The sequence below is a fragment of the Lactuca serriola genome, chromosome 7 (genome assembly GCF_051521515.1).
Source record: "Lactuca serriola cultivar US96UC23 chromosome 7, Lser_US96UC23_V15, whole genome shotgun sequence".
In the NCBI taxonomy this organism is placed as follows: Eukaryota; Viridiplantae; Streptophyta; class Magnoliopsida; order Asterales; family Asteraceae; genus Lactuca; species Lactuca serriola.
The window spans coordinates 64,803,853-64,825,006 of NC_136414.1; the positions used below are offsets into that span (position 1 = coordinate 64,803,853).

General features: G+C 34.4%; 1 protein-coding gene across 1 annotated transcript; it reads left to right on the plus strand.

Annotated features, from left to right (window-relative positions):
- Positions 1-223: 223 nt before the first annotated feature.
- Positions 224-2,131, plus strand: LOC145062709 (uncharacterized). The gene is made up of 5 exons (XM_079010299.1): positions 224-674; positions 1,034-1,172; positions 1,264-1,478; positions 1,580-1,753; positions 1,861-2,131. Exons 1-5 carry the CDS (start codon positions 471-473, stop codon positions 1,945-1,947), a joined length of 819 nt encoding a protein of 272 aa, XP_078866425.1. The 5' UTR covers positions 224-470; the 3' UTR covers positions 1,948-2,131.
- Positions 2,132-21,154: the final 19,023 nt, after the last annotated feature.

Below are 21,154 nucleotides of genomic sequence, written 5' to 3' on the forward strand. Positions count from 1 at the left end.
AACCATATTTGACAACAGTCGGTTAAGTGTACGGCTGTTACACAGATTACCTCAAGCTTCCAATTATAAAACAACACGTTTCAGTAAACTATTGCCTATAATAAAAACCATACATAACCTTCACGTCACTTTAACCCAACGCCTAGGGGAACCAGAAGTGGATTGAATATCGAAATTCGATAAAAAGCCAAACCCCTTCTTTGTATGCTTTGCGATCTAGGGAAATCGATACTTATTTTTCGATTGGATGATCAACAAAACTCGAATTCGATCGAATCAGTGAAGAAGCAATTTGGATCGAGGATCAGAAGCCTAGTTTTTTGATGTCCGATTGAAGTGATAAAGAGGGCGGAACCCTAATTATTGAAATTATTGGGGCTTTTGTATTTGATTGAATTGAATCGCTGTATGAAAGATATAGGGGGGAGAAGGCGATCATAGAAAACAAAAAACAGAGCTGCACACACAACATGTCTGCGGTGGTGTGCGGGAAAAGATCATCTTTCTTCGAGGATCATACCGTACCTTCTTCATCATCGGCGTCGCCTCCTGCTTCTAAAAGAATCCGTTGCTTTTCTTCTTCGTCCCCTGTGCAATTTTCCTCAGCGACTCCATCGTCGCGGTTTTTCGCACTCGATCGTCTCATCGCGCTGTTCCCTGACATGGATAAGCAGGTTCGTTACTTGTTAATCGGTTCCTTATTCGTATTAGTTCGTTTCTCCTTAAAGAAAGAAGCATCTAGTATATATGTAATTTTATCGTTCTTGTTTCATATAGCTATTCTTGTGTTTCCTTCTCTAAGTAGAAAGATTTCCTTTTGTTGCAGTTTGTGTAGCATTCTTTAATTGTCAACAGAGGAGAAACATATGTTTATACTTATAGTTATATAAATATAACTTGAATCCAACTCTTTGCAATGGTAGTTTATCTAAAATTGTTTTTTCTCTAGATTGTGTTTCATATAAGAACACTTTTTTCGTTTAACGAAATACCAGATACTGACAATCAGAATCATATATATAATCTATTTCAGCTTCTTGAAAGAACTCTTAACGAATGTGGTGATGACATTGAAACTGCAATCAAAAGTCTTACTGAGCTACGTTTAGTTTCTGTTGAACATGCTGCCTCTAATGTTGGAAAGGAATCCGAGTATCAAATCCAAGCCAATGGTGTGTCCTTTTGTTCTTTCTATCTTATCTCTTTTAGGTATCTTTAACAATTCTTATGCTACTGCTTACTGTGTATGTATTGATGTTTTAGCTAATGGTGTTGCAAATGGTGAGGCTGTTCTTGTGGAGAATTCATCACCTCAAAAACCACCTGTAGATGGTGCAGATTGGGTTGATCTTTTTGTGAGAGAAATGGTGAGTGCTTCCAACATTGATGATGCTAGAATTCGTGCTTCAAGAGCCCTTGAATTGTTGGAGAAATCTATATGTGAACGTGTTACATCTGAGGCTCATGGTCTTCAACAGGTGGGTTGACTTTAACTTTGACTTTAACTTTAACTTTAACTCCTCTCTTCTCTTTCTCTAGTGTTTGATAATTGAATGATGATGATTTTGTTTATATGTAGGAAAATATGATGATGAAGGAACAACTTCAAGCCCTAATTCAAGAAAACTCTCTGTTGAAAAGAGCTGTTGCAATTCAACATGAAAGACAAAAGGAATTTGAAGATAGGGGGCAAGAGTTGCATAATCTAAAGCAAATGGTATCTCAATACCAAGAACAACTTAGAACTCTTGAGGTATTTTTTTCATTATTTAAAAGAAAAAAAAAAGAAAATTTTACTTAATAAAATTTCAAAGGGTTTCTGTCTTTATAATTGATTATGAATTTATGATTGATTCTCAGGTCAACAACTATTCTTTGACCATGCATCTGAAGCAGGCTCAGCAAGGTAGCTCAATTCCAGGGCGATTTCATCCTGATGTTTTTTAATTAATATGGTGAGAGATTTATATTTATACTCTTGAATTTTACTTGGTATTATATAATATATAAAGCCTAATTATGCAAGGCTTATATAATATATAGTTATATACTTACATTGTTTCATCTTTTCAGACTGTATTATTGTATTGTTGTACAACAAAATATATCAATTTCTTGGCTTTTTCATCTACTTATTGAAGATTTTATTTGCTATCTGAATTCTGATTGATTAATTGGAACAAAATGGGAACATGATGACTAGAAAAATACTCCAATTAACTCTCAAATGATAACTGTGTATTATGAAAATAGTAAACATATAATTATGGTTTTTGAAATTACGATTTTCAAAATTGTAATATACTTTTATATGTACTACTACAAAGTAAAATAGTTTGAAGTATAGATTTTCAAATATCTATGTTTTTTTTGAAGCGACTCTTTATACAATTGTGATTTTTTTTTCACAAGTTTCTCTTATTGACTTAGAAAATTATTATATTTTGTTTATTTAAAGTATATGTTTGAAAATCAGAAAATGTATCTTGGAAAATATGTGAAGCGATTACATCTTTGAAATCATTTTGCACAGATAGAAGTACATTGCTTTTGAAATCATATTGCATAAAAGGAAATTTTCGAAATGCTCTTATTATTATATTTTGTCTTTTTAGCCAACTCATTTTAACAATCTTTTAGGTGAAAAATTGTGTTAGTAACTAACCTTTTACGTGAAGAATTATAGCAAAAAAAAAAAAAAATCATATATTTTCCAATCCATTCAACTCATCTGTTTCTTTATTTAATTAAATTAAAAAATGTAAAATATAACAAAACATAACATTTTTATCCCCACAATCAAAATCAAAACCAATAAAATAAGACATAGCATTATCTAATTAAATTAAAAATGTGAATATATTCATTTTCATTGTACAAATTTATATTAAAGCAAAAAACATAAAAATAAAAGGAAATACCACAGGTTATGAATATTTTATGTTTATTCCTCCTAAAATAGACGGGCTGGTATACTCGTTAATGGAGTAAATGTAAGAAGCCGTTCAACTTCATTGCTTGCTAGGAACCATATGCCCGGGGGCCGGGGGTACTCCATTACCAAAACTTTAACCCATTTGGACTCCTTCCTCTCTTACTAGTTGTTTCAAGTAATTTATCTTTCACATGAAAAATTGTCAAACGAAAGATAGAAAATTATTATTAGTTTTTTGGAGTAATTTTATTTGAGGAATGTATTATTTAAAGAAACTTCGCTATAAATAAAATTGTTTTATTAAGTAAAAAACGAATATACGAATTGTTGTATTTAGATTAATCAGATTTGTTTGTTAATGATCATAACTAATAATTCAAATATTAAGAACTCATAAAAATCATCTTAAATTATTAATGTATATAATATGTATGTGTTAAACAAGTAGATAATCGGTTCTTATAAAGATTTTTTCTAACAACATTATCTTTAACAATCTAGGAATATATATATATATATATATATATATATATATATATATATATATATATATATATATATATATATATATATATATATATATATATATATATATATATATATATAGGGAATATACATTACAGCCCCACCTAAGCTTAGGTACTAAACCTCTAAAATATGTCGTTTTAACATGCTAAATATACCTAGTTTGGTTTCACTTGGTAAATATATCATTCTCCATAACATTTCTTTCTTTCATTACCGTTCTATCATCTCCGTTTTCTTTCCTCAATTATCGTTTATTACTTCATCCAAGTGAACATTACTAAACCCTAAACCTAAACCCTAAATTTAAACCTTAAACACTAAATCTAAACCCTAAACCCTAAATCTAAACACTAAACCCTAAACCCTAAACCCTAACCCTAAACCCTAAACCCTAAACACTAAACACTAAACCTTAACCCTAAACCCTAAACCCTAAACCCTAAACATAAACCTAAACCCTAAACCCTAAACCCTAAACTCTAATCCCTATTGTGTCGATCTTGAATTTACATCTTGAAGTATTAATCGTGAATCCATTAACCGTAATCTTTATATAGTAAAACTATGTATTTTCAAGAGGTTTAGTACCTAAGCTTAGGTGGGGCTGTAATGTATATTCCCTTTTCCCATATATATATATATATATATATATATATATATATATATATATATATATAATTTTATTTTTTTAGTTAAAATATTTTAGTATTCTACTGTTCGTGAAAATATAATATGTATAATACTCTAACATTATATGTTTTCAGAATATTTCAATGTAAAATGTGTTAACAATATTTTTTATAATCTTAATATATATATATATATATATATATATATATATATATATATATATATATATATGGGTAAAGTGAATATACCTAACAACCTTATATAAGCTTAGGTACCTAACTCCATAATACTACATCGGTTTGTATCATATTTACATTGTAATTGCCTAAGGTTCTTAAACTTCAACCTCATAACTTGATTACTTCCAAAATCTTTAGACTTTCACCAATATTTTTCTTTTTATATCTCGTCTTTCTATCGAATACCACCTGATGGGCTTCATATCCTACCGCTACATATGAAAGGATGTAGGAGAAATATAATGATGAATTTCCAAATTTTTTTTGAAGTAAATCAAGTTTAGGGATGAAGTTTAAGAACCTTGGATGATTGCAATGAAAATTTAATGCAAAATGACGTAGTTTGATGAGGTTAGGTACCTGAGCTTATATAAGGTTGTTAGGTATATTCACTTTACCCTATATATATATATATATATATATATATATATATATATATATATATATATATATATTATGTTTTTATGAAAAGTAGAATATTAGATTATTTCATTAGAAAAAACTGGTCTCACGGAATCACAAATATTGACACGTCTCAAATGAATATATATATATATATATATATATATATATATATATATATATATATATATATATATATATATATAGGGAAGAGTTATATGGAAAATGAATGATTAGGGCAACACATATTTGAACCAATAAAAACATGACAACAGATCACTTCCACAATAACTTCCACAATACATTACTTGTGAAGAAAGAAATGGACACATATCATTTGATTATTGGTTCCGGTAGATGTTGCCTTAATTATTTGTTTTCCATAGAACTCATTCCTATATATATATATATATATATATATATATATATATATATATATATATATATATATATATATATATATATATATATATATATATATATATATATGTTTAGGTTCTATGGAAAACAAACAAACTCTAAAACAACCCTAAAAATTATAAAAATGCATAAAAAAAAACTTAGAGATCACAAATTTTTTTTATAAAAAATCGCAGGTTTTTGTTAAAATTCGCTGAAAAAAAAATTTGAAATTTTTTTTCACCGATTTTGTATTAAAAGCTGCGATTTTTTCAAAAAAAATTTCAGAAATAAGTTTTGTGATGTCTAAGTATTTTTTTTTTTGTATTTTTATGATTTTTAGGGTTTTTTGTTTTCCAAATAACCCTTCCCTATATATAAAACAACCACTAAAGGTTAGGAACCATCTAGAAATTATTTTCATTAAGTGTATTTTTATCCATTCCACTAGTAGCTTTATTTAAACGATTGTCTTACTTACAATTCATTATATTCAAAATCAGATCCAAATTTAGATATATTCTCTCTCTTCTCAGTGAGTTGTATGTTGCGTTCGGGAAGGATGAATCGCTCCCGAAAAGGAATCTATTGATTCTCTTCAATAACACAAATAATTTCTCTTTTTGATTTCTACCACTAGTGATGCGTACCACTACCAACGACGGCCATGCGACCTTCGACGATTGTCATCACGATCATTGCTCTGGTGAACCATTGCCATCACCCGTAACATCAGTCTTCTACGCCTTCATATATATATATATATATATATATATATATATATATATATATATATATATATATAATTTGTACATTGTCCCCGTTGACCTTCCGACCGCCGATCTCTCCAATGCTGCAAAAAAATTTAATGTTACATCCCTCAACCTTTCAAATCTGAAGCCAAAGATGCTGGAGAACTCACCAACTGCCGTCAACCTTTTAGATTTGAAGCCAAAGACATACATATTTCTCAGATCCGATGTGTTTGGTGTAATTTCAAGAATAGATCTGGTGTAGACAAAACATTTCATGGTGGGTAGTGGTTGTTCCACCACCACATCGGATCTATTTCACTATCATCGCTTCCTCTCCTCAAACTGCTAAAAAAATCACCAACCGTCATCAACCTTCAAATCTAAAGCCAAATATACACTAATTTCTCAGATATGGTTAGACCTGGTAAGATATGATGTGTTTGGTGCAATTCAAGCATACATATGGTGTATGAAGCATTTCATGGTAGCCGGAAGTGGTTCCACTGTCACATCATATCTGATATGTATGGTGCTTATAGATATTATATATGTGGTGCTTTCAAGGCGTTTGATGAAATGCTTCACCAGGATTAGGTATGTTTTTAAGCTATAACTACTATGAGTGAGAGTCCCGAACTGTTTTATTAAACTGTAAATGAAAGTCTAGAAGTGCTCTATTAAACTATGAATTTATGAGGTAAATACAAGGTGTTTGATGAAACGCCTTGAAAAAAAGTATGTTTTTAAGTTGTCAATACTGTGAATGAGAGTCCATAACTACTTTAGTAAACCGTGAATGAAATTCTTGAAATATAAGTTTTAAGTTGAGAGTATGGATGTGAATGCATAATTTTTATGTATGAAACTATGAATTTATTGTATTAAGATGTGAATTTTGTGCTTTAAACTTTGAATTGGATGTATAAGCAGTTTATTGCTTGTATGAATCTCTGATTTTTTTTAATGAATTTTGTGTTTGCTTTTGAAAGATGAGATGAAAGAAGTATTATATAAAGATCTTATTTTTTCTAATTTTGAATAAAGCATGTATGTTTAAACTGTGAATATTTAAATTAAAATTTGAAAGAAGTACTAGCCTCCATATCTAAAGGTATAAATATAAGTTTTAAGTTGAGCATATGGTTGTGAATACATAAGCTGTGTATTAAACTATTGTACATTCCTTGATCGATATCAATTAACAATAAAAAAATAATAGAAAAGAATAACACAAAGGTTTTCACTACCAAAATGTTCTCACCAAGAGAACGAGCACAAAGCTCTAGGGTTCGATAATCAACCAATGATCTGAACCCTAGTATATATAGATAATTAAATACAATCTGAATCCCTATAAACCAGAGATATCACCTAATTTACAATAATAATAATAAAGTATATTTGATATCACTAAGATGTCGGATATGCTAACTAACTACGTATATTCTATAATTACAAGATATTACATAAGAGATACATATCATACTGACATAACATTGTAGACTTAACTTCACAATGATGCTTATGAGACGTTGGTGCTGATTGAGTTAGCGCGACTATTTTACATCTCCCCCAATCTGATGATGTCAAAACCTAAAGTCTTCTTCAAAACAACGTTATAAGTTATTAACATATTCTTCAACTTCTGGATTAACCCAAAAATAGCCAAAGATATCAAGTTGTTTCTTTCTATTGTTCAGTTCCAACGAGATTAAGAAGTGATAGTTTTGTGTAAGTTTTGCAAAGACATGACACAAAATTATGAGATGAACCAAGTGCTTAGTGAGTTCCTTAGCAAGATCATTTGAGCGCTAGAAGCACATATGCTTAGATTCATCCATGTAGAAGATGCAATGTTCTAGTTGAAGAATCAACATGTGTTGAACTGGATGAACACCTATTGGTAAAGATTTGTGAATAAACTTGTACCATAAGGAAGTAAGAATCTGATTCCTTTGAAGGTTCTCTTCCGAGACATTGAAGTAGATGCTCAGAATGAGGAAGATTTACTTGAGGTCTTAGGCACTAAGTCAAGATCCTTAACCTTTGTGACGAGTCTCTCTTGAATAAGCCTCAGTTCCTCAACATATTTTCCTTTCTGCTTGTTGATCAACTCAAGCAGCTACATCCATTCATTGTACCCAAAATTCACAAAATCTTGAGAAGATAGAACTTCGGTGTATTGGCCAACAGCTTTTCCATTGTCACCATGTCTTGTGATATACACTGTAAGCATTCTTTCAATCTTGGTCTTGGAGCATCTTACTTTTATGATTGGATCAGGATCACTTCTTCTTGTCAGTACATCTCCAAACCTGTTTCAATCAAGTCTGGTAATTGCACTTCCCTGAACATATTTCTCCTTTGAAGCTTTCAAATTGAACTTTTTCAGTCGTTCAATCTGATCAAACAGATGCCAGAGCCAGTAACCACCTTTCGACTCATCTTGGAATTTCTCCTATCATTCATTTGATTAGAGGACTGGATGTTATGTTGTCTAGCATACTCCCTAGCCACTTCGATAGAAACACCCTAATTTGTTTCCATCTCAGAAACTATACGCTCTTTACATTTCTTCTTGGAAGGACCAACATCAGGGGTAGTTGTTGCCTTTCTTTTCTTGCTTAGTGGAACATCATCTTTGTTATATTCAATGTCACTTGGTTCCCCTTGAGGAACATGTTGCCCCCCTCAACATCAGCACTAGTAGTATTAGTTTCAGGATATATGGTCTGAATAGGCTACACATCAATAAAATACAAGTCTTTACAATAGACTTATTCATTAACATCTGATTGATCAAGAGTCTCAGAAATGTCCTCAAGTTCCACAATTCCCTGGCTATAACTGAAAGTCTAGAGAGAGAGAGAGATCCACAAAGTGGGGGCCTCCCAAGGCTACATGCATAGAATCAATCTTATCAATATGCTTCCTGTGACCGGGAACCTGTCGGGTATAAATTTCAGAACTCATATTCCAGGACTGACATTCATCCATTCATTGAATCAACCCCTCGCATTTGAGTCTGATTACTGCCAAACATGCGGAAAAGAACTCAAACACATCAATCATGAATTTCCACAAATTCTAAATCCCTAAGATGTACCAGAAACGTTTAATAAACCCTTGAATCCCTGAAACGCCATTTGCAACCTGCGTTCCTATGATCAAAGATGGGAAATCCAAGAGTTTTCACATTTTCCTCTAATCCTTATCAACTCAGGTGTACCCCCAACTGGAAAATCACTCGAGACATTCACAAAGAAATTCATGATTCGAGACTTCATAACCAATACCCAACCTTGATAACCAAGCCCCTAATAACATTTTGCGAACCAACGAGATTTACATTGTGACACTTTGCAGATACTTTCTGATGCACGACTGATACTCCCAACTACCCTTAACTGCTCACTTCATCCAAACCAGCTGAGTCGTGAGTCTCCTGAATCAACGTGCCAACACCAAAAGTACCACAAGCAGAAGAAAAAAACAATCATGATCACTGGTCCCATAGCCTATGTCTGGAATACCCCTACCAGGTCCTCAACATAGGTCTGGATTGCCTCCGAGCCCACATCATGAGTCTGGAATGCTCTCGATATTACACCGTTCTTGTTGACATTACATCATTCGCCCAACACCCCATGGCCTAAAGATACTCACCTCATTCCATCTCCTTGCAGGGACCTAATCAACGTCCCTGTCAACGCTAACGAGCACAACCATGCCATAATCTTGTCATGCATAATTCCTTTCACAGAACAAACTTCTACCAAAGAAAAACCCTATGGAGTCATGGTCGCACACGACCCAAGAATAGGATAAACGGTCATACTCTTGATCCAATTCAAATTCTATAACCCAAAAAGAACCATGCGTATAATTTGAACCAAGTGCTCCAATGCTATCTTGTCCAACCTACCTACACCCCTCTCGACAATATATAATGAATTTACCACAATGCACACCCTTAGGGAACTCATAACCTCATCTAAAAGGGGAAGAAATACCAGAGTTCTATCGGAATGAAAAACCTCCATCATTAACAGAAGACGTCCTTATGAACGATCGAGACAATACCCCATACCTTGATTGAGACTGAACAGATTCCACCAATACGCAACTAGATCGAGAAAACTTCCAAGGTGATCCTGAATGCTACCAAAACCTAAGCCTGCTACGAACCAAAATTCCACACCACCATTGAGGGTAAACATACCCAGAGACCAAAGGAACATAAACCATACTGAACTTGATGATAGGTTGACACATCCACTGAACTTCAACTGTCACAACTTGAAACTTTCGGAGAACCTCCGTTGAATGATGAACGAAACGACCAATAATCGAGAACGCATTGACATTAGATCTAATGAACCAAAACCCACGCGGAGCTGAATGTAACTAACTCTGAAACTGATTTCCTGATCGATCTCTGCCCAAGCTAGACTATAAATAGAAATCCATACAACAAGCTGGCAATTCCCTCAACAACTGATACTCAACCTGAGTGATCCTAGCGTCTCCTCATCTATTCATTGGCACCCCCAAAAGGAACCAATAGCTACAACGAGTTCCATGACCAACTACTTTCTGCTGGGAGACAACTCATGTATCTCCTTAACACATACATCCAATCGCCACTTACTCTATACCCCTGCCTCGACCTAATCTTGAACCAAGATTCCACATACCTGTACCGCAGATCCCTATGAGCCATTCTTCTAATATCACGAATTTGGATAGAACGATAATCCTCCAAGCAGAATACCCAGTTCCCCCACCCCCTCACTTAGGGTTCGAACTACCATCTACTGGTATTGAGACCAAACCATAACCCATACTAGCTCAACCAGGAACAAACCGTCCTTGACCCATTGGAATGCATAACACACTCAAGATGATCTTCCAGATAAGGACCAATCGACTCCCAAGAGAATTCTGGATTTCGGCTGAAGACCTATGAAAATTTCAAATCATAACCACTTGGAATTAAGGAATTCCTGCACTACATAAGCAAAACACCAACTTAATATCCAAGACATAAATTCTTCTCCTGCAATCCAGACCGACGATCCGGTACCAGACCTGCCTATATCCAAAGAACACAGACCCTTGATCGCATCACAAAATATCCATCCTCTTGCACACTCCCACGCTGACATACTATCGCCAAACACCGCGATCAACAGGCCCCATGTAGGGTTTACATCCTAACTGTGACAGTTACCTCTAAGACCTACTCATAATAATACTCCCAATACCTTCTTAACAATGAAGCAACCGAACTAAAAAACTTCCTAGGCTCTCCTAGGATTCCCCCACCACCTCCCCTGCCATTAGCTACTGAAGAACCCCTACTAATGTCAGCTAACCACTTCAAGAATACAATTACATGCAACAAAGCTTAAATAATCTTTCAACTAAAGGACTCAACCCTACAACGGTTGGACTCAAACAAGAGATGCACAATAGGTCCAAGTCCTTCATTCTTAGATTATTTAACTTCATAGCAGGTAATCTAATGTATTCATTTGATAGTTAACTCATATCAATATGAGTCACACAAAGCACAAAGCAAACAACATTCAAGCAGAGAAGCCGACTGGCACTAAAACACACTAAAATGAGGCAGATCCGCATACGAAATTCTTGATCTCTAAATCTCAGCATCTCGGGTTTAACCCAAAAACAATGTTTTATAATTTATTTTCCTGTTATTGTGCAAAAAAACCATAATCGAGATTGTCAAGATCCCGATCTTGATTGTAGAATTATATGTTCTTAAGATCCCACCTCTAGATAAACGATACATATTGTATAAGGATTCAGTTAGTTTGTCATAAGATAGCATTTGAGACCATAGAATCAAGATCACGATCATAAGATCGAAATCGATATTAACATTCCATCAAAATCTAAATTCAATCATTACACAATAGGTTCGTATCCATTTACACTCTATTTTTTCCCCACTTTTTAAGCTTCAAAGGACTAAAAGGGTAAGGTAAAAGCAATAGAATTTTTCCCCTCCTTTCAGCCACTTAAGAAATCTATCACACCCTAAAAAACTTTTTTTTTTTTTTTTTTTTAGAAAATCTATACCTTTTGCCCACCATGAAACTTAACCTTCAACCTATTAAGGAATGAAACATTTCCATTATGCTTGATAATACTAGTCTAAAGGTGCTTTGGTAAACCTTTCATAACTTGTGAATGGTCAGTTGATCATTACATTAAGATGCATATTTTATGTTTCAAACTTATATGTGTCATTTTTATAGATCTTAGGATCGTATAACAATCTTACAAAATCGAAAACAATACTACATAAAATTATGATCTTGACGACATTGGTAATCATCATAAAAAGCTCAAACTACGATATAAATTTAATTTTAAAAATATAGTAATAAATTAAATGTGGCCATCGATCACATGTTTTACCTAATTCACATGAATAGCTTTAATATTGTGTGAGCTGAGTTTTGGTACAGGGAGAGGTTCCATAAGAGAAAGGTAAACTTGCATTTTTGTGGTCCATGTACAATTTGGATCGGTACGCGACATAATTCATGAAAGCTCCATATATTTTTTGTAGGCCTTTATATTGAAAATAATACTTAAAAACTAAATATGTAGATTTTTCTCAATATTTAATTTATTAGTCTTTATTTCAGGGATTGACTAACATGCGCTTGTTTAATCAAAATACTTATTTATTTGATCTTCAAGTAGGTTTTGCAAATGTATCAGATTTTCTTTTTGTCCATACACCCTATACATATATATTCGACTGACATTAAACTAAAGCAAATAATTAAAAAATATAAGTAATAAATCACAAAAAGATAAACAGTCAATATGCAATTAATTTCTTAACATAATTTGGAATTAATTAATATTAAATAAAATCTTTTAGTTTCTTGATGTATAATCCAGAATCCAAAGCAGATACATTGATCTCACAAAAGTGAAATCAAATGAAAGCTGAAGAACCCAAGAAACCAAGAAAAACAAACCAAAACTAACAAGCTTCTTCTGGTATTGATGTTCTCTCTATCTTCCCACAGCTTTATTGAACCGCAAAGATTTGATATAAAACCAAAGATCGAGTAGATCAAAACCCATGCAGTTCAAGAAAGCCGTGGAAGAATAGAAAGAGCACCATTTGTATGGCTGTTTGCAGACCTTTCGATTCTTCTTCTTCTTCTTCCTCTCGGAAACCCTAATTAGGGTTCTTTAAAACACATAGTGAAACAAAGAGTATGATAAAGAAAGAAGGGTTGCAGGCTAGAGAAAGTGAGAAAGGGTGAGTATTTATAGGAGAGTGGAGGTCTTTTTACCACCAATCCCGAGAAGAATAAGGTATAATATTAAACTGCTGATACGGTGATACCCCATACCCTTTTTAAACTAACTAACCCCTTTATTTATATTTATTTTTATGATTTTATTTGTTTTACTTTTATATTTATTATTATTATTATTCTCTCTAATTTATTTATAATAAAAAAAGTAATCTTGTCATGTCGTCTTTAATAATTTAAGTTATTATTTTATTATTTCATAAAGTTTTTACTTTTTAGCCCGTCATTGTCTTTGATGGCCAGGTGGTTGGAGATTGAAAAGGGAGTAGAGTTCGTTATGGTCCAAGTGAATTATTGCAATTCACAATTTTACGTTATGTGATAATTATTACCCTTTGGCTAATTAAAAAAGCTTCTCAATTTAATTTTTCCTAAAGTATATGCTGCTGAATACAAAAAAGATAGTTTGATTTTGGACAGATTCAAACTTGGGGCTGATTTGGGAGAGAAATGGCAGTGGGAGTGGTCCAAACTGATTAGAAGGGGAGAGGAATCTGAATTGGCTGAGTTGTTGTATCAGGTTGAGAATTTCAGCTTCTCACATGATGCATGGATCTATATAGCTAGTTGGCAAAGGTAGAGGGCTTTAATACTTCACTAATTTTTTTGTTGGGTTTTGCTAAAATTTAATTGTTTTTTATGGAGGGTCTTTAAAAATCAAATTCCTACCACCGATAACCTGTTAAAGCGTGGAAAATTTGTCCTCTCGGATCTATGCGTGTTTTGGTGGATGCAGCGAGATTCAGTTGATCATCTTTGGTGTTCGTTGGTTTCTAAACCTCCTTCAAACATCAATAAGTCCATGGCTTTGATTTTTGCTTTTCCAAACCAAGATGTGAAGTTTGGACTTGTTTTTATTAGATATTATTATATTATTTTTATCTGTATATATTTTGTATATTCTCGGGCATACCCTCGTTGTGCTATTCGGCCCATGCTCTCTCCTTGTCCTTATATATATTGTTTTTAATGAGAAGATATCAGATTCTTGGAAAATATTTGTTTAGGTAACCGATAGGATTAGAGCAATTATCAAATCTTGTCCTAATCTCTCACTCTCTACTTCCTTTATTTTTCGTCTTTAAAACGCTACACCAGACGACGATTTCTCCCTGCCAAGCCCTCCCTTTTTTGTATATCGATGTAACACCCGTTTCCCCATTTTGATCAGTCGAAGACTTAACGATGTCAAAGTTAAGGTTTTGGGGAAACACCTTATGCTACGATGTGGCAGGTTGATGGCCACGGTGTGGCCATGTAACTTAGATGAAGAACGCACCTGATGGGCAACACGACGTGGTTGCTGCAACAACCCAAGCCTATGAAGTTTAAGGTTTCCTCCGTATTTAATGGTTTGATCTTAAGGGATACGTTATTTTCTTCAGCCTCCACCCTTCCAACTCGAAACCATAGCCTCCATACTTGTTTGTGAGCTTGTCCTTTTGATTTTGTGAAGCTTGTGGGAGAAGGAACTCTTTGTTGGTGCAAGGAAGCAAGGATCTAACTTAGATCCATTATCTTCTTCAGATTTCGGAGTCCGTGAAGGTATAAATTTCATACCTTGACCTTTGTTCTTCTATATCTAAGTTTATGCTTATTGTGGTTGGTTTTGGTCCCTTCTATGGATCTTCTTGGAGTTGAGGAACTCTAGAGCTTGTTATGGCTCTCTTATGGCTTTTGGAACTCTGATGTCGGTGTAGTGGTGATAGAAGTAGTACAATCCTTGCTAAAGTGCCCTGACTTGCCGTACTTGTAGCAGCCCGAACCACCCGCCCTGCAAACCCCATCATGCGACCTGCCGTATTTGTCGCAACGACTCCGGCCCTGCTGGCCCTTCGACTTAGAGTCGAAACCCTTGGGTTTCTTTGCTGAAACCCCAACTGTTTGCCCAGGCTTTGCCTTCCTTTTCATATGTGCTTCAGGTCAATCTCCCGCTCTTGTGCCCTAGTTATCATATCATCCTGTGTCGGGAAGGCAGAAAAACTAACGAACTCCCTGATGTCTGATTTCAGCATATCATCGTATCGGGCCTTCCTTATCTCCTCATCAGCTATATATTGGGGCACCAAAAATACCCTTTCCTTGAACTTGGCGGTGATCTCTGCCACAGTCTCAGTCATCTGCCTCATATCAAGAAACTCTCTGGTTAGCTGCTGCACCTCAACAGTCGGGGCTCCAAAGGCATAGCCGACCCCTCCACCAATCCCGGGCTCGCTCCCTCAAACATCCTACAGCAAACCTGACCTTTGACCCCTCGGGGCAAAAAATCGTCAATTGAGCACACTCGATGCTGGCTATCCAACGCCTGGTTGCGATGGGGTCCTTCACCCCAAAGAAATATGGTGCCCCACATCCTCTGAAATCCTTGAAGGAGAGTGTGCGGGCCCCGGACAGGCTAGCGACCGGATCAACCCTGAAGATCCGAAGACGATCCTCCATCAACTCCATGATACCTTCCTTGATCGACCCAAACATCACAGGGGTCGCATCAAGGATGCCTCTCGTAATCTCAGACGCAATGAACTCTCAGAAACCTTCATCAATTGGTCCGAAGCCCGTGCCCAAACCAGATCCATATCCTAAACCTCCCGCTCCATGACGTGTCATCACCATACTGAAACATAACCACATAAAAAATTAGCATACACACGAGAAGGTTCATACTCTCGAGTTTCCTAGATTCATTATGGTCTTCCTAACATCGGGTATAAATCCTATACTTTCAGTAGTATGGGCTCAATACTATCTTCCACACCTATTTATACCCTCCTCAAGTACTACCCGACTCCTCCAAGTCACTCTTTCCAGCTAATACACTCTCATCCTATAAGGCGTCCTATGCACCAAACATCTCATAGGGACTCCCTAAGACTCCCCTCTTTGCTATCAGCTACAAAAGGAACTTCTACAGGTACTACCTAACTACTACATGAATACAGTTACATACTACTGGTACCAGATAATTCATCGAATGCACTACAAGAAAAATACCCTTTAATGACGCGCAAACAATGACACTCGTTGATTTACAATACCCATTTTTGTGTGACCTTAAAAATAATGTCAGCCTTCCAAAATTTGAAGGATAGTGGACACGTATTTTTGCGTGCCTTAAAATTAATGTCAAACGCATAGAAAAATACAAACACGGAGGGCACTTGTTTTAAATGCGTGTCGTCTAGAAATGCCGCTTTATATTTTTTTATCAAACACGCGTTTTTAAAGGCGGAAAATGAAATCCTGTAAAATTCTAAAATTTTGAAGTGCCCGCTTCTTCACTTTTTCCTCTAGATCTCCCTTCTCTCTACAAACCCTAAGGCATCACCACCTCCCTTCTCTCTAGGACGTGCTGGAGTTTTATTTTATTCAAATCTTCCATTTCTCTCATTTTCTCTCAACCTAGTACATGCAAGGGTTTTTGGTTGTGATCGACCAGTGGTGAAAGGATTCAGGCCTAGCTCCCTATCCATTCCTTCGCTTCTCATAAAAATCGAATGGTTTTGTGCTTACAGGACGAGAATGGCCATATTGCCCTGTATAGTGCAGAAGGATCAAAAAAGGAAGTGAAGGTTAGCATCAATATCTCAAATAATCGCTTCTCATCAGATTTACCTACTACAGTTCAACGCCAAAAAAGGAAGCAACTCTTTGTTTTCTTCTCGATTAAGGTTTCTAAGAATTAACATTGGTATCTCAAACGACTTCAACTCTTTTCACAGATTTCTTCCCAGCTGATTTTATGATTTCTGATTTCTTCCATCTGATTTTAATTTTAGATTGATAATTCTAAATGTCAGTCGCCAGCAGCCTATCACCGAAACCAAACTGGGACTCGCTTAACCGCTAAAAGCTTGGGATTTGCTAAAAATCTATTACTCAAACGTGTGATTGACTGGAAGTCTAATACTCGTTGAAAAACGAATGCCTGATTTCCAATTAGGATTTTGTATTTATGGAATCCAAGTTCTTGATTCCTGAATTTGATTTCCCTTGACCCTCTTTACAGATCCGTAGAAAATTCAGAAGAGCCGCCACATATCTCAAGCACACGGTACCATCTCTCTCTCTCTCACACTCTCACACACACATGGTTATAGATATTGAATCTTTTGGGGGAACTGCGTGTTTCTTGGTTTTCTGCATTTGTGTGCATGCCTACAACGTGTTTGTGGAAATGTTTAACGGGTTGTGGTGAACACATGGCAGACCATTGAAAGAAGAATACACGTCGACTCTACTCTTTGTGATGGTACTCCGGGGACCGCTTTCTTTCTCTTGAAATTTTTTCCAGTGACTGGCAACAAGAATGATCTGAACACCTCTGCTTGCATTATTGAAGCTTGTGACTCTGCTTCTGCAAGCTTTAGGTACCCTCTATAGTACTCCAATCTCATTATCTTGATATATAAATCCATATTTAACATATTGTTGAAATCGATAATGATAGGGATGTAACCTTTTTACGTGGAAGTGCTGGAGCTTATGCTCTTGGTGGTGTTGTGTCAAAGTACCAAGAAAATACACAACACAGATGATTGAATACTATTTCACCCGATTCAAAGAGGTAATATAGTAATTTATATTGATTTTCTTGCTTAATAAGCATAATGCTCATTTATATAACATTGATTTTGCCTAATTTTGGAACAGATTGAAGTAAAGGAACATTAGGGAGATGGAATGTTACACGGGAGTGCTGAACACTTATGGGCATGTCTGTTCTTGAATAAGCACTTAGGTGATGAAGTGATTCCTTCATCCTATACTCTAAGATTTCATATAAATCTGATTAATTATAATTAACAATGTAGCAAATGGAGTTAAAGTTATATATCGTATTTACAGATAATATTAAAAAATTGAATGAAAACTATTTCCATTCCTTCACCGACTCATTTCATTATCTTGCTTATTCCATTCTATTCCATCCAACCAAACAGAACCTGAGTCTCTTTTGTTCCTCTTACCAATTTCAGTTTTAGACTTTGTTATTGGTCATGATGTTGCAGGCATGCTTTTCACCTCTAGTTGATGCAAGTTCCTTTCTGATCCTTTATATAGTAATGTTTGTATACTTTTGTAGTGCCATGGTAAGGATTCTACTCATTTTACATTTTTATCTATGTTTTTAGTTTATTTGAAAATACCCAAAATGAAGTAAGTATTTGCAATCACACACACACGCACATCTTTAGTCCTCAAAATTATTTTATTGACTTTTTGTTGACTTTGACCACTAAGGTTGGGGATGGAGTATCTGCTAGTAATGTTTCCATGGAAAATAGTGACAAAAAAATAAGATTTGTTGAAGAAAAGACCTTCCAAGAAAACCAAAAAAAGAGGTGGTTGTGGAAGAGACTTCTAAGAAGAAGACTGAAAAGTGGCCCTTAGTCTTGCATGTTGACACGTCGATTTTTGCTCTTTTCTTAATTGTGTTGATGGGTGCCTTCTATGTGGTAACCATACTTTCTTCCATTAAAGTTGATTTTTTTAATCGAGTAAAAAAGAAACACCCATGCATAGCTTACCAGATTAGGGTTTGTTTCTTTCTTTTCCATTAAGTGATGAATGGTGTCTGTCGTATGTACAAGGACTTTTTCTTATTTGCACCTAATGAACCATCTGAATGACAAAGTAAATGATGATATTACCCTTTGTTTAGGTTCATAGTGTGTAGGATGCAACAAAAGCATATTCAGCTCTTTAAATTGTGCTCACTTCTCATCCACCTGAAGGGCTTCATGTTTTTGATGATTTCAGAGAGGCTTACGCATGGTTAAGCCATAACACTGAAGTAGATGATAAAGTAAGTAACTCATTGTATTCAATCAGCATTTATATAAGGTCTTAACCATGCTTAGGACTTAGGACTTAACGCACTCATTCACACACACACACACACTTGATGTTACCAAACAACAACAATGGCTAGCAGGACAGTTATAGTTGATAATACAACATGGAACAACACACATTGCTACCGTTGGTACTACCATGTCATCATCCGAAAAAGCTGCTTGAGAATTTTTCAACTGTTTGGATGTTTAGTTTTATTTTTTATTTTTAAATAATAATAAAGAATTGAAAATAAGAAATTAATTATTTGAAGTTTTCATCATTGTCAGGTGTCGTGGGATACTCTAGTGATGATATAAAAAAGTTCCTATTAATGGGTGTGTATAGGAGGAGGCATCTTCCCACATATAACGGAGCATGATTATCTTGTATGTTTAAGTACTTCAAGTAATGTACTTTCATTTTTTAATTAGTTATAGCATTGTACTTTCAAATAGTTTCTAATTAGGGCATTGTAGTTTTAAAAAATGGAAAATAAATTACTTCTATTTCATTTTTATTTCTTCTATTTCATTTTTGTTTATCTATTCTAATAAATTACTTCTATTTCATTGTTATTTCTTATCAGGTCAATACCAAATTGGTTCACAGGCGACTCCAACCATGCTAAACCCCCTTATGTACAAACTATCATATTTCAGGTAATCAGTAATCGACTACTTTTTTCTTGTTTTGTTTAACAATATAAGTAAGTCTGATTTTATTTTATTTATTTATGTAGATTTGTGGAGACTGATGGTGGTAGAGGATATGATAGAGTTAGGAAAATTGTAATAGGAAAAAAGCATTTCAAATTGACTCATTTTATTCGTGCTTTTGAATATATTTTTCATCTACCTCATCAATGAAATGGATATCTCTATTAACAATGTGTACTTCCATTGGTTTAATTATATATACATATAATACGGTTCTAAATGGGTGTATTATATGTGGGAGGAGATTATATATGGAATATAATACGATTCTGAATAACTGTATTATATGTGGTACTATATATGGTATGGAGAGAGATAAAGTACGGTTAAAGAACCGTACTCTATTATGTGATCAAACCTAATACACCCCCTTTAGAATACCACCATTTTCCCGTATTCTATATCCTAAAACAATCGTACTCTATTTCATGTTTTCTAGTAGTGAATGTTGATCTGAATACAATATAATGTGGGCAAATGCAATGGGAAAGCTAGAAGATATGGAGAGTTCCAACCGTGAACGCCTTTGGCCCCAACTTGTTAAGGGTTTCAAAGATCTTTCTGAGCGCTTGAAGGTATTTGATATGACTACATTCTTAATCAAAACCTTTATTCTTCTAGCAATCAGTGTTAGTTTAACGTACACACAATAATAGATGTGATTATGACTTATGAGCTTGTATTCATTGATATTTATTTTATGCAGCTTCAAGACGAAGTCATACTTTCAAATTCAAAGAGATTGCAGATGACTCAAACCAATGTGAACAATTTACCCTTGACATTTTACTTGATAGTAAATCCTCCCCTGAATACTTAATCCATACCATAGGTGTAGTATGTAAACTATTTATTAACAAATAAATAAATCAATATGAAAACCTCTCAAATATAAGTAAAATGTTGGTTGATAGTTTTTTTATTTTTTTCTTGTTTCCAGGGAGTGGGTTAGCTGGAATGAGGCAAAGGGAGTGGGTTGACCTTTTGTTTTTTTGTTAAATGTTAATCATTACTGAAAGGAAAAAAATCAAAATTTAATTTTGATTTATTTGATGTCTTGTGTCTTGCAGGTTCATGGTGGTCAGCAGTCCATGTAAGTTTCTTGATTTGTAGCGTCTTGTATTCAAGAAATAGCAATGTACTTTCCATAAAAAAATTATAAATTATATTCTTTGAAAATTTTGCTAGATAGGTAGGTTTAAAAGTAGAATGTCCTAATAAGAATTAATTTTAAAAGTAGAATGAAAATGACAAGTGATTTTGTGTTGCGTTTACATGGTTGATGAAAGTGAATAGCTTTGGAGTTAGAAGAGGAAAAGAAAGCTCAAGCTGAAAGAGA

Bases quoted from the DNA above. Each gene is read 5' to 3' on its own strand.
- LOC145062709 (XM_079010299.1), top strand. From the start codon at position 471: ATGTCTGCGGTGGTGTGCGGGAAAAGATCATCTTTCTTCGAGGATCAT. The intron at 1,173-1,263 runs GTGTGTCCTTTT...TTGATGTTTTAG, and splicing joins GTATCAAATCCAAGCCAATG to CTAATGGTGTTGCAAATGGT. The intron at 1,754-1,860 runs GTATTTTTTTCA...ATTGATTCTCAG, and splicing joins AACAACTTAGAACTCTTGAG to GTCAACAACTATTCTTTGAC.